This window comes from Halichoeres trimaculatus, unplaced genomic scaffold (genome assembly GCF_033239565.1).
Source record: "Halichoeres trimaculatus isolate MK-OKI-2021-1 unplaced genomic scaffold, fHalTri1.1 fHalTri1_scaffold_16, whole genome shotgun sequence".
Classification (NCBI taxonomy): domain Eukaryota; kingdom Metazoa; phylum Chordata; class Actinopteri; order Labriformes; family Labridae; genus Halichoeres; species Halichoeres trimaculatus.
Genome location: NW_027437194.1, coordinates 4,000,968 through 4,014,253, shown reverse-complemented (window position 1 = coordinate 4,014,253; position 13,286 = coordinate 4,000,968). Strand labels below are relative to the sequence as shown.

General features: G+C 37.7%; 1 protein-coding gene across 4 annotated transcripts in view; it reads right to left on the bottom strand.

The window, feature by feature from the left end:
• Window positions 1-4,544: 4,544 nt before the first annotated feature.
• cntfr (ciliary neurotrophic factor receptor) overlaps window positions 4,545-13,286 on the bottom strand; it is a 397,904-nt gene continuing 389,162 nt past the window's right edge. For 2 of the 4 annotated variants that reach the window (XM_074691064.1, XM_074691063.1), the window contains exons 9-10: window positions 8,336-8,462; window positions 4,545-6,089 (exon numbers count right to left, since the gene is read on the bottom strand). In XM_074691064.1, the coding sequence (XP_074547165.1) occupies window position 6,089; window positions 8,336-8,462 (128 nt within the window). In that variant the 3' untranslated portion in view covers window positions 4,545-6,088. The remainder of the gene's footprint in view (window positions 6,090-8,335; window positions 8,463-13,286) is intronic. The other 2 variants (XM_074691062.1, XM_074691061.1) reach the window with 1 other exon arrangement.

Below are 13,286 nucleotides of genomic sequence, written 5' to 3'. Positions count from 1 at the left end.
CTCCTCACCTTGTGGGAAACATCCGGCCTTGCACCAGTTAGCAGTGACATGCTACAGGCTGCTAACAGCTTAATTGACATGTAAACAATGCAGCAATGGTTACATGTAGGATCTCCAGACAAACACAGTAGCAAAAATTACGAGAAATTTTATTTAATTTTTTTTATTATTTCTATTATTATCTTTTTTTATTATTATTATTATTATTATTATTATTATTATTATTATTATTATTATTATTATTATTTTCTAATCATCTAGATATCCTTGTTATACTGTTTTTTTTTAATTAATTAATTAATTATTTTTTTTATGTATTCATGTATTTATTAATACAAACAACCTTAGATTATTTTTGGTTGAGGAATATTTTTCATTTTTCAGCATGGCAGTACGGAAAACATGAGTAAAGTCAAAGTTTTCCAATGTGGTCTTTAAGCCCCACCCCCTTTATTCACTGTTTTTCCTGTCATTGTTAATATTAATCACTTTCTCATTGACAAGCCCATTCAGAAAAGAAAAGATGGGCCAGCAAAAGCCAGAGACGACGGGTGGAAGGAAAGAGTAATGAATGCAATACCCTCAGCAACAGATACACTCTGGTCAGCACACACACACACACACACACACACAAATACGTACACACTTGGAGGACTCCAGCTGACAGCTGTTAGATGGTCTATCGATTAGTCCTCGCTCTACAGATCGGCCTGCCAGAACTTGTCAGAATATTGAAGGAAAGAGCTCGAGAGAAAGAGAAGGAGGGAAAGACTGAGACGGATCAAAGACAGACTGAGAGCTAAAGGTGAAAATGGGATTTTGACCAATCATATCTGATAACTTCCTGTTGATTCTGTGATGCTGAATACTGATTTCATGTTTTAATGAGACGCGTTAGAAGACAGCACTCTTCCCTTCCTTTACTCCTGCAGATATGTTTGTGTTAACGTGTTTTATCACAGCTCTGATCTGGTGTTTTCCCTAAATGAGGCCTCATTTCCATGAGCTTTAATGACATCATGATCACCAGGTTAACCGCCGAGAACTTCAGGTTCCAAACAAAGCCCGGTTTTTAATACCAGACTCATTTATTCAGGAATCTAACAGGTCAGAATATTCAGCAAACAGTCTGTTACGAATCTTCACAGCTTAAAGGTCAACATTTGGCTTCTTTTAAACCTGTTTGATAATCAAAGCATACAACATATTTTTTCCAGCTCATTTAGAGATCTAAGACCTGAGCGATTCAGAAACGATGGCCAAAGCAATATAAACTATGACCAAAGTCCTAATAAAGCACAATTATCCTTTAAGGTTAGGCAGAAACCATTAAAATTCCAGGAGGTGCACGCATGTCCATGTGTTTCGCAGGTGTTGGTTAACGAGCAGGAAGACTATAAAAACAAAGAATGACTTCATGCTGCTGTCACATCCTCCTTTTGTTTTAAAGAGCATGACTGACAAGATCTGGAGGAAGACTGTCTTCATCGAGCGGAGAGATTCTCCTGTCATCCTCTCTCCGCACAGAGCTGTGAACCAGAATAATAAGGGCCGCCAAGCAAAGCTGCAGAATGGGTTGTTTTTGTCAGAGAAGGCAGCGGGGAGTCCACAAGTTTTCATGTTTTTTAAATAGCTCAGACTCTGTGGTTGTGTCCATGAACAGTATGTAGCTTTCTCTAATGAATGTGCAGTTTTCAAACATGAGCAGTCAGGTGTCTTTTGGATTTTGGATGATAATAATGGTCTGTTTACTCAGTGAGAGGTTAGTGAATCCTGGTCATGTCCTGCCAGTGGTTTAAAGGAACAAAGCAAAACTACTTTGTTACTGCACTTGAGTTTCTATTTCATTTCACTTTTCATTTTTACTCCACTACATATACCTTTCCATCGCCGTTACTTGCTACAAAATAAAATGTGAATATAATTCTCTTCTTATGTCTGGATTATCGGGACAGTGTGGACCAGTCACTGCAAAAAGCTGAAATCTTATCAAGTGTTTTTGTCTTATTTTAAGTAAAAATTGTCTCAACATACTCGGTATGAGCTACATTGAACTTATCAGTCCAGAAAAATGTCTTGTTTCAAGTTATTAAGGACAAAAAAATGAGGTCTAAATTGCTTGAAACAAGTCAAAAAAAATCTGCAAGAAAACAAGAAAAATTTGCTTAGAACTTGAAATTTTTTCTTGTTCTATTGGCAGATTTTTTTTAAACTTGTTACAAGCAATTCATTCACTTGAAACAAGACATTTTTCTGGACTTATCAGGTGAACATTTTCTACTGAAAATAAGAGAAAAACACTTGATAATATTTCAGTTTTTCCAGTGTAGTAGAGATACCCCCCACACCACCACTACTGCTAGTTCTGCTTCAGAAGAAGACACCTGTCACCATATCTAAAAAACATTTCCACTCTTGTTGGGATAAAAGGAAGTACCTCCTGTGTTTGCTGAAAAACAACCAAAAAATGGCGTCCCAAAATTCACAGTTAAACTTAAAAAAAAAGGAGCAAGAGGAGGATTACTCATAATACAATCTCCCAATACTTCAGTACTTCTAATTTGAGCTACTTTAAAACTTTAACTTGAGTGAGTGATTGTTTAGTGGGCAACTTTCACTTACACAGGAGTGGATTTCAAGTGAGATAGAGTTACTTTTACTTAAGTTTGGCTTCTGGTTAAGAAAAGCATGAATTTCATGTAAACAATCTGGGAAACTAATTTGGCGACCCATAAAAAATCTGGGTCCTGACTCAGATTTTGGGGATGACTGCTCTAAGACGTATCTGTAATGTGTAACATGAGTAAATCCTGGTTATGTCCTGCCAGTCATCTACCAATCAGAGCTAACGTAACTTCACTCTTCATTTTATTGATAGACTCTCAAGTTTGAACAGACCACTGCAGAATAACTGCTGACTGTGGGTTGGAGTCAACATTAGCACAAACAGTTTAGCCCGTTTAGCCTTTAGCTCGTGCTCTATCTCTCTCCTGTTTATCTTTCTTCTGCTCTTCTGTCCTTTTCCTGTCTGACAGTTAGGCTCCAGTGTCCACCATCACTACAAAATTTATTCACAGAAATCGTTTTCAGCAGAGGTAAACACAGGTCTCTCTTCTTACTATTAAACTTAGTCAGCCAGAGTGGTGTTGTCATAGAGACCTGGAAAAAACAAAAATCTTATCAAGTGTTTTTGACTTATCAGTCAAACTGCCAACTGACCAGTCCAGAAAAAAATCTTATTTTAAGTTGTATAAAGACAAAAATGAGATCTTTATTGCTTACAAAAAGTAAAAAAAAAATAAAAAAATCTTCCAATGGAAAAAGGGAAACACTATTATTGTAGTTTCTAGCAACTTTTTCTTGTTCCATTGGCAGATATTTTTTTTTACTTTTTATAAGCAATTCGGACCTCATTTTTGTCTTTAAACAACTTGAAACAAGTAACTTTTCTGAACTGATAAGTTGAATGTGGCTCATATTGGTTATAAAAAGATAATTTCTACTAAAAATAAGACAAAAACACTTGATAAGATTTCAGTTTTTTTGCAGTGAGGCTTAGACGTACACTCAGAGAGTGCAGACCTCCATCAAGCATACCGTGATTGTCACCAACACTTTAGTCCTACTTTAATGTTATACTCCCTTTCAGCAGACTGTCTGCTACAATTTGGTGTTAGTTGCAGGTTTGTACAATAATTTGTTTCCTGACAGTGTTGAAAATTATGATGACCCAGAACATATTTCATATTCTGGATCTTAGTATCCAGAATATTGCCAGGATCTGGATCATACTTTTACATCTGTCAGAAATGATGGGGACCTTGACTTGTATTGTTTTGCAAAGCAATCCGACCATTTATGGTGGAGTTATATACACATATGGTGAAAACAGCCCTATCTCACAATGATAAAGAATCCTTTAAAAAAGTCCTGGATCAAGACGGTGATCTGGATCACCTCCAAAATTTAATCACGGCTTCCTTATCCCATTTTGAACATTTCCTGACAATTTCATCAAGATATGTTTGTTAGTTTTTGAGTTATGTTGTTTATGTATTTAACTCCAAATATTTGAGGAAAATGGGAATGAACGGCCAAAAGTGGACAAATTTCCCCTGTTTGTCGTGCCACTGTCAGATACATCAAAATAATTAAGTGGTAAAAACTGAAGTAATGAGAAAACGATGCATCATGCTCTGAGGGTTCTTCAGATTTTCCTCGTCTGATGAAATTCCAATCAGCTCATCTGAATCTTTAAACACACCCTCCTACAAAGACACATTAAGAAAACACTTCCTGTAAGGTTACACGTATTGATTTCAGGATTTGAAAAGAAGCAGTCAGGGCAGAAGCGGAGCAGCAATCGATGCGTCATCGCGAGTATTTCACTGTGAAGTAATTGCACCTGTGTCTCCACGTCTGCTGAAAAACTCATCCTCCTTTACCGCTTCTATTCATCTCCGTCCTGGGTTTTCTTTCCAACAACAAAAAAGTCCAACTTGTCATCGTTCATTGTGAAATGGTCACATTTAATGGTTGAAACCTGTCATTGTATATACATCTATAAAAAAGACCCCAGGTACAGGTTACGACATTCTACTGCTAATACATACATTATTATTATTATTAAATAATAAACTTTTGTTCAATGTTAAAGTTACATATCATAGTTTACAAAATAGGATCAAGGAGAATTAAGCCATTATGAATGTCTGAAACACAAAACTAAAATCCTATAAGTGTTTTTATTTGTCCATGAAATAAAAAAGAGGAGAAAAATAAACAATAAAAACACATCAATATTCCTTTGAATAACATAATATTAACTGGTGATATTGGCTATTGAAATGTAAACTGCAAAAAGGCTTTTTTAATGTTTTTAAAGGCGTCAGAAAGCGAAACTGTTTTGTGTTACTGTATTTTACAGCACGTAGCAAAATGGAAAACTAACAAGGCTCGTATCGACGTTTCCAACTCAGTCGATCGTTGAAGAAAGCGGAACCAAAACAAATGTGTGGGCAGAGATCTGTTCAGTCTGAAATCCACTTTATTTTTTTTCTTTTCGTTTATTTTTTATTTTTTTGTACAATCCAGGTCTTCCTTTTTTCCAGTCGCGAGAAAAGCGGAGTGTAAGGCTAATTGTCTAAACAAGCCAAACTATGGTTATTGATTCTTCAAAGTGTTAGTCCTCATATCCAAAAAAAACGACTCGGTCCGCGTGTTTCTGTGGCCTCTTTGTTCAGGAGCTGCAGGATTCCTCAGGTCCGTCCCGTGTTTCATTCACTATCCCTCGTGGGTTGGTGGCAACCAGGTGTCAAACACACACTCACACACTTTCTTTCTCTCTAGGGTTTCGACCCACGACGAAGGCAGACACAGGCTTCAGGGGGAGTTTGGGTGAAATGTTGGGGATCTTTCCTTAGAGGGCGCAGTTGAGTCTTTGGCATGATGTTTTAGCTGTATGGGGAATGCTACAGTAACTATACAAACAAACACACATGCAAATGCTCCTTGTGTGTGTGTGTGTGTGTGTGTGGGTGTGTTTGTGTTTGTGTGTTGGTGTGTTTGTCTGTACAGCGCCTACATTTTCAGAGGAAAGCAAAACGTTCAAAAAAGTAGATCTTAAAAAAAAAAAGAAGATAAAAAGGTCATGGAGAGATTTTTGTTTTCGTCATCCCAGGAGTCGATTTTCTCGTTCTGAAGAGGAGAATCCCAAAAACCGTTGTCCACCAACTAAAGTCTGCTGTGGCCCATCAAAACCACCAGGGGGTATTCTAAGACTGTTGATGCTGGATGCTGCTGCTGCTCCCACTGCTGCTGCTGCTGTTCAGGCAGGATGAAGATCAGGATGATGATTTTTTTTTTTTGTTTTTTTTTGTCACCATTTATCAAAAAAATGCTCAGCAGCATTATCATCGTCTGATTTTATGTCTAAGTAATCTCGGTGAGTAACTGCATGATGGACAGATATGATCAATGCACTGTATCCTTGAAAGATGTGCAAAATAGAAAAAGACCAGCCTCTCCCCCTCCTCTTCCTCCTCCTCCTCCTCTTCCTCCTGCTCCCCTCAGGAATCCAACATTTAGATCTGGGGAGAGACAGAGGCACAAATTAGGCAGGTTTATACACTTATTATCATTTAAAAGGGGAATCGTGCTATAATGATCGAGCATCACTCTGCTGGTTTGTTGGCTGAGATGGGGCTTGTTTATAATTTTAACTTAACTTTTTTCCAAGAATTAAGACTAGAAATAAGTAGAGATGGGTATTAGTAAGATTTTATTGATACCTATGCTTTTGTCCGTTCGTCTTCTCGATCTGATTCTTTATGATTCCCTTATCAATTACTCTCTGTACAAAAAGGAGCTTTACAGGTTTTCTGTGTCAACAACATTTAATTGAGTTTATAAGTAAATAAATCTGAAATTAGTCACTGGATCTGGATATCTCTGGACACAATTAAACAAAAAATAAGTAACAGTTGCATGTCTCGTCTCAAACACTAATGCTTCGCTCTCTGGAGTAGACCATCTAGTGCCATAGTTACATATCTGCCAACATTACGCTTTGACAAAGCGGGAGATCCCTCCACCCCACCGTGCATTTTTTTGTAGGAATGGAACACCTGTTTATTCCCTTCCAAACTGAACACATTCTTACAAAGTGATTATCAACTGATGTCAGATTAGGGGGACAAACTAACAGCGAACAGATACCACCACGATGCACCACATCACATGAGTAACGAGACAGCTAAGGTATGAAAAGTGTAAATACCTATATACCATAATGTTCCCCTTTCAAGTTTGATGTAAACCTGTCATCTCGATCTGATATTGGTGTAGCTATTATTAGCTGTAGCTGTAGCTGTAGCTATAGCGGCGTTAACTAGATAGCTACAACCAACAATTTCAAAATAAAATCAATAGTTCAAAAAATGGCTCCTTGATCTTGCGGAGAATTAGGACATCCCCTCACTATGCGTGCACGCGCAAAACCAAGGGCTGAGGGGTAGAGGATTGGGATTGGCTCTTAATACCAGTTACTGCTGGCCATAACCACGACAAAATAAAAAGTAACACTTAGCTCTTTATTTAATTTTTTGAAAGAGCACGTCCCACAACTCGCTCAGAAAACACACGACATGGGAGTCATACTGATGTATGCTAATCACTAGCATATCAGTGCAAAGTTTCATATATGTTAGCTCCAAGCTAGCTCTATTTTGTTTACATCGTTTTGATAAATATGGAGATTTAGACCATGTTGAATGTAATGAATAGGAAAATCTTGTGACAGAGTTTCTTTCTTTGCTCAGTTCCTCAGCAAAACTTCAAGCTGAAAATCCAGAATCAGAGTTTTCATGTCAAACGTGAGCTAACTGCTAAGCTAAAACATTTGTTACTGATTCTTTACAGGAACCGGTTTTCGATTCCCATCCTTATAAATGAGTCATTGATGTGTAACTTTAAGTATTGAGCACTATCATATTATCATATCATGTGTATGGTACTGATAAATCTTAACTTGTTATTGTCAGATAAAGACCTTAAAAGGTGAAGAAAGAAGATTTTTTCCTCTCTACTTCTAAAGCAAAGTAACATAAAACATCCATATTACATTTAATGCAAGTCCCTTAAGTCAAAAAGAGGGAACAACACTTGAGTCCACATTCAAACTATTTTTAGCACCACACAATAAAACATAATGATCTGGACTTTTTATTCCGTGTAAATGCAAAACAGACTTTCATTTTAAGGGGAATTGGCACACATATATCTTTACCAAACCCATCCAACAGCTGCTTCAGCTCACCCTGTGGTGCTCTAAATGAGCAGTAGGTGATCAGCTGGATAACCCTTCATGTTGAACGTCAGTCAGCTGAAGAGCTATTACAGAGTCTGTTGTTTGTCAATGTGTCCTGGCTCAAATGAGGTGCAAAAACGAATCCCTGTTAGCACATGTTAACAGTCAGGGCTCCAGCATTCATTGCTCAATATCCACTTCCTTGACAGTGTACCTGCTTTTACAACATGATTTACACTGTAGGACTATAAAATTAATGGGATGGGACAGCTTTGAATTGGATTTTACCCCGGTTCCTCCAGGGGATCTGCAGGGAAAATATGAAGAAAGTCCCCCTGCTGGGTCATAAAACAAACTCACCCAATCGTTGTTACTCTTGTTCTATTAAACCTGCTCTTGACATCAATAGACATGCATGGACTTGCCAATATGTGACTGAGCGGCTGAGCTCATAATCAATTCATAGATGAGGGGTTGTGGACTCAATAAGTGTTTTGTGAGTGTGTGTGTGTGTGTGTGTTTGCTCACCACATGAACAGCAGCAGCATTCCTAGCAGCAAAGGGGAGAAAAATGTGAGGAGCCTTGCAGCTCTGCCAACTGGAGGTTCAGCCTTTTGTGGTGCGTTGGAGGACGGTATGGGGGAGGTCTTTGTCTCTGGAAAAACAATCACATAACACAATAAACCCGACTGAGCATATTTTTATATAAAACCCAGCTCAGAATTTACTCCACTTTTTATCTTGTTGTGTTGCACAAGCGTTTGGCCCCCAAAGGGATAGCGCACCAAAAATAACGCTGTGATGAATGGCCGCTGAAAAGTGCTCATCTTACAAAGAAGAAGTGAGCAGAAAGGAAAATACAGTGCAGAGTGGAATCAATTCTAATCAGCAAGTGCAATCAATACGGGACTTATCAAGGCAGTTATGAAGTGAACTGGACAAAGAAATCTCTTTCATTCTGAAGCCGCAGGGAAACAGAGACAGCAAGGAGGGCTGGGATTAGCTGAAAAGAGAAATAAATTATGGTGACGCAAATACAAGAAAGAGTATACGAGGAGACAGTAAACCAGGAGAGAGCAGGAGGAGGATAAGGTAAAATATGCACTGCCGCAGTCATACACTATTTAAAACATTCAACATGTACGTTCAGTTTTATAGACCCGTAATAAACAGTGAGACGTGATTCTGCAGCACAAAGTCAGAGCAGACTAAAGTAGCTGACAAGAGCAGATGATCTGCAACGGCCTGAACCATCTTCTTCTTGTTCTTCTTCTCCAGCAGCAAATGCAGAAAAGATGCATCTCCAAAACCACATGCGAAGGTTCAAAGAAAAACACAAGCAGCGGAAACACACTGCAAATGAAAAACATGCTGCAAAAAGCTGAAACAATTGTATTGGCACCGAGCGAAGGCACAAGTGATGCGAAGCGAAGAACACGTGCAGTCATGAACTCATGAAACATCTGCGAAGTGAAAAGAGTGAAGCCAGGCAAAGGGAGGGCCACAGGTTGTTGGAGTGGTCCTAGGTCAGAGGTTTTCAACGGAAGGTCTGTGACATTTCTGGTTGATTAGGCAAATTTTTATACTTTCAAGTTATTGTTCACAAATATTTCAATTCTTGATGTTGTCCTTGAACCCACATCAGTGGAAACACAGAGGCCATAGATGTTATCTTTAAGTCAGGAATGAACATAGTCTTGCATTTGACTTTTCTAAACCTTGTTAAAATTCTGCACAAATTGGAAGTATACTAAAACGTTTGCCTTAGTGGCTGATACAGTTGATGTTAAACCTTTCTCTTGGTTAATTAATTTAAACATTTTCATTCATCTGGATATCCTTGTTAAGCTGTTTTTTTTATTATTTATTTATTTATTTATTTATGTATTCATTCATTCATTTACCAATTTATCTGTTTATCTATTTATTTATGTATTTGTGGGATTACTTGTTTGTGTATTTATCTTTTTTTGTATTTAAATATTTATTTATTAATAAATTTATTTATTTATTTATTTATTTTGTATTTATAAATTTAATTATGTATTTATTTATTTTTTTATTTACATATTTATTTATGTATTTATTTATTTTACTTAAGTATAAATTCTTACTCTAGTTTTACATGTACTTATTTTCATTTTCATTTCAACAACATGAATAATAAAGTAATGTTTATTTCACAAGATTTAAAATATATGATCATCATTATTATTATTATTATTATTATTATTATTATTATTATTATTATTATTATTATTATTATTATTATTATTATTATTATTCATAACTTATTAATTAATTCATTTATTTTATATTCCTAAATTTCCCCTTGGGGATAAATATAGTTTATTTTCTTTTGTTAGCTTATTACTTGTGTACTTTTTATTCAGTCATTTATAATTTATTAATCTATTTTTAAGTGTAAATTGTTATTTCACTCATGTATGCCCCTAGGTTGCAGCCCTGTTAAAAAAATGATAAAAAAAAATGAAAATAAATAAATGAACAAACAAATAAGTAAGTATAAATAAATAACTGAATGAATAAATAAATAAAATAAATAATTGAATAAATAAATATGCTCATTCTCAATCACTTTGGGGGTCCTTGGTCTGAAAAATGTTGAAGACAGAGGACAGCATAATGTGACATCAGAGAGAAAGGTCTGATTACTGTTGCAAGGAGAATAGCCAAACCCAGCTGATTTCTGTCACCTGTTTTAATAAAGTCACAGAGGGGGGATACGAGAGGTGAAAGGGATGACAAGCGTAATCTTTTCCTCACCTCAGAGGACCTCAGCAAGGGTTATTTGAGGCTTTCCCGGGATGCTTAAGACAAACAGCTAACAGGACTTAGCAGAAAACAAGCTAAACTTTCAGAGCCTCATGCTAACAAGCTAAACTGTGCTTCAAAGCCTGAATACCCGATCTCTAACACTGGTTCATGTGGCTCAGACATGCTTCAATTTGAAACAGAAAAAAGAACAAACTTCCTCTCTTGTGCTTTTTTTGTGAACACAGTTATGTTTAAGCTTTCAGGGCTATTTCCACAAAGCTTTGGGGGAACATAAATATGCCGAAAATTACAATGGGTAATTTCTCATGCTGTTTCTAGTACTTATGTGTGGTTTTACACTGCCTGACAAATAAAAATATCACAGTTCAGTGTTTTATAAAATGGGGCTATTGCTACAGCTGCAGGCAGCACAGTTATATTAACCAGAGCACACTGTATTCAGCGTCGGCTCCAAACTAACTGTATTTTTCTCTTTATAACTGAAGAGAGAATATGATTTCCCTCTCCTTTAAATTAATGACTGCACTGCAGCACTGTGTTGGGAGTAGGGAGATATTAGAAGGAAGCAGCCAGGTGTGAAATAGCTAGAGAGGAAGGAGGGGGGGGGGGACTAGGACACATTTAACTTGATCAGCATCTCAAGTGCAATACTTCCTGCCTGCAGCAAAACATTTTGCTCCGGAGAGGTGAAGAAAACAAAAATTATGCAGGAATAATGTGATGTGACAACACGAGACGGTGACTGGGCGCCACATTCATGTAACAAGCTGGTAGAGGAACAGGTGAAGACAGGGTGACAAGACAATGATGTGAGGAGGGGAGGATGGATGGATGCAGCAGGAGGAGGATGGAGGAGGAGGATGGAGGAGGAGGAATCTGAAAAGTTAAAGGAAAAAAAGAGCTTAAGATTAAATTCCCAGAATGACTTGCACTCCGGATCCCCCTCCTCTTCGTGCTGATAGTGTTGATGTCGAAGGCTTTGGCATATTGTTATTGAAAAGAAAATCACCATCACAGCATCTGTGATCATCCAGACTGAAGCTTCTTTGAATTTCTTTTTTTTTTTTTTTTAACACTTTGATTTCATTTCTCGGCTTGCTGCCGTCTTCGTCAGTCAATGAAGACATCTCAAAAGCGTGAGGCAAGCTGAAGGGAGAGGAGCTGATTCTCAGCTGAACGCTGTGGAAGCTCAGAAACACAGCAGTCGACTGAATAAATGAAAAATACCACAGAAAGGGAAGAGGGGGGTAGCTGTAGACCATCCACTGCAAATTGGCAGATCCACAAAAAAGAAAAAAAAACACAGAGCAAGAGATTCTAAATTCAGCCACATAGAAAGGAGTAATTGTTTTCTTTACCAGTATTGCCAGAAAGATTTATGCTTACTCAGTGCAGCACTCTTTTACTTTTGTTTTACCCTATCAAACACCCTCCTCCCCTTGGCCCAAATGTTGCAAAAACAAGCGCTAAAGTGCACTCTTGGTTGGCAAAGAACAACCGCCCTTGTAGGAGGCAAAAAGTGTATGAAAGTGCCCTCTTGGGAGGAACCTACAAGCACTTAATAACCTTCTTGAGAGGCTTTAATGTTCACTACAGTGTCCTCTTGAGATGCAAAAACATAGATTTAAGTGCCCTCTTGGAAGGCTAAAATGTGCACTTAAGGGCCCGCTTTGAAGGTAGAACAAGTGCTTAAGTGCCCTCTTGGCTGCTTAAACACACTTAAGTGCCTCCTTGGAATGCAAAAACATGGACTTAAGTGCCATCTTTAGCTGCAAAAACGGGTGACCTCTTGGGCTGCCAAAAAATGTGCACTAAGGTGTCATCTCAAGAGGCAAAAATGTAGCAAAAAGAGCACCCCAGTCTCCCTTTAAAAGACAAAAAAAATAAATAAATAAATAAGTGCCCTTTTGTAGGCAAAAAATGCTCTAAAGTGACCTCTTGGGATGCAAAAACTGGTGCTGAAGTGTCTTCTTGGCCTCTTTAACACACTTAAGTAACCTCTTAAGATCCAAAAATGCACACTAAAGGGTCCTTTGTAGAAGCAAAAATGTGACAAAAAGAGCACTCCACTCCAGTGTCCCCTTGGAAGGCAAAAACATTTAATGCCCTTTTATAGGCAAAAATGCTCTAAAAAGCCCTCTTTGAATGCAAAGACGTGCGCTTAAGTGTCCTCTTGGGATGCAAGCAAGTGTCCCCTTTTCTAGGCAAAAATGTGGTAAAAAAAGACACTGTAATGTCCCCTCTTGGGCTGCTCAAACACACTTAAGTGTCTTCTTTGAAAGCAAAAATGTGTCAAAAGTGTGGTAAAGAGTGCTCATTGCAAAATCATGCTCTACATGGCACCCTTTGGAGGCAAATCTATGAACTCAAGTGCTCTCTTGAGAGGCAAAAAACATGCCCTAAAGTGTCCTCTCAGGAGGCAAAAATGTGGCCTAAAGAGAACTCCAGTGTCCCCTTGGAAGGCAAAAACATTAAGTGCACTTTTACAGGCAATAAATGCTCTAAATTGCCAATTCGGGATGCAAAAACGTGCCCTAAAATGTCCTCTTGGGAGGCAAAAATGTGACAAAAATGACACCACAGTGCTCTCTTGGGCTGCTCAAACACACGTAAGTGTTTCCTTGGAAAGCAAAAATGTGTCAAAAGTGTGGTAAAGAGTGCTCATTGCAAAACCACACTC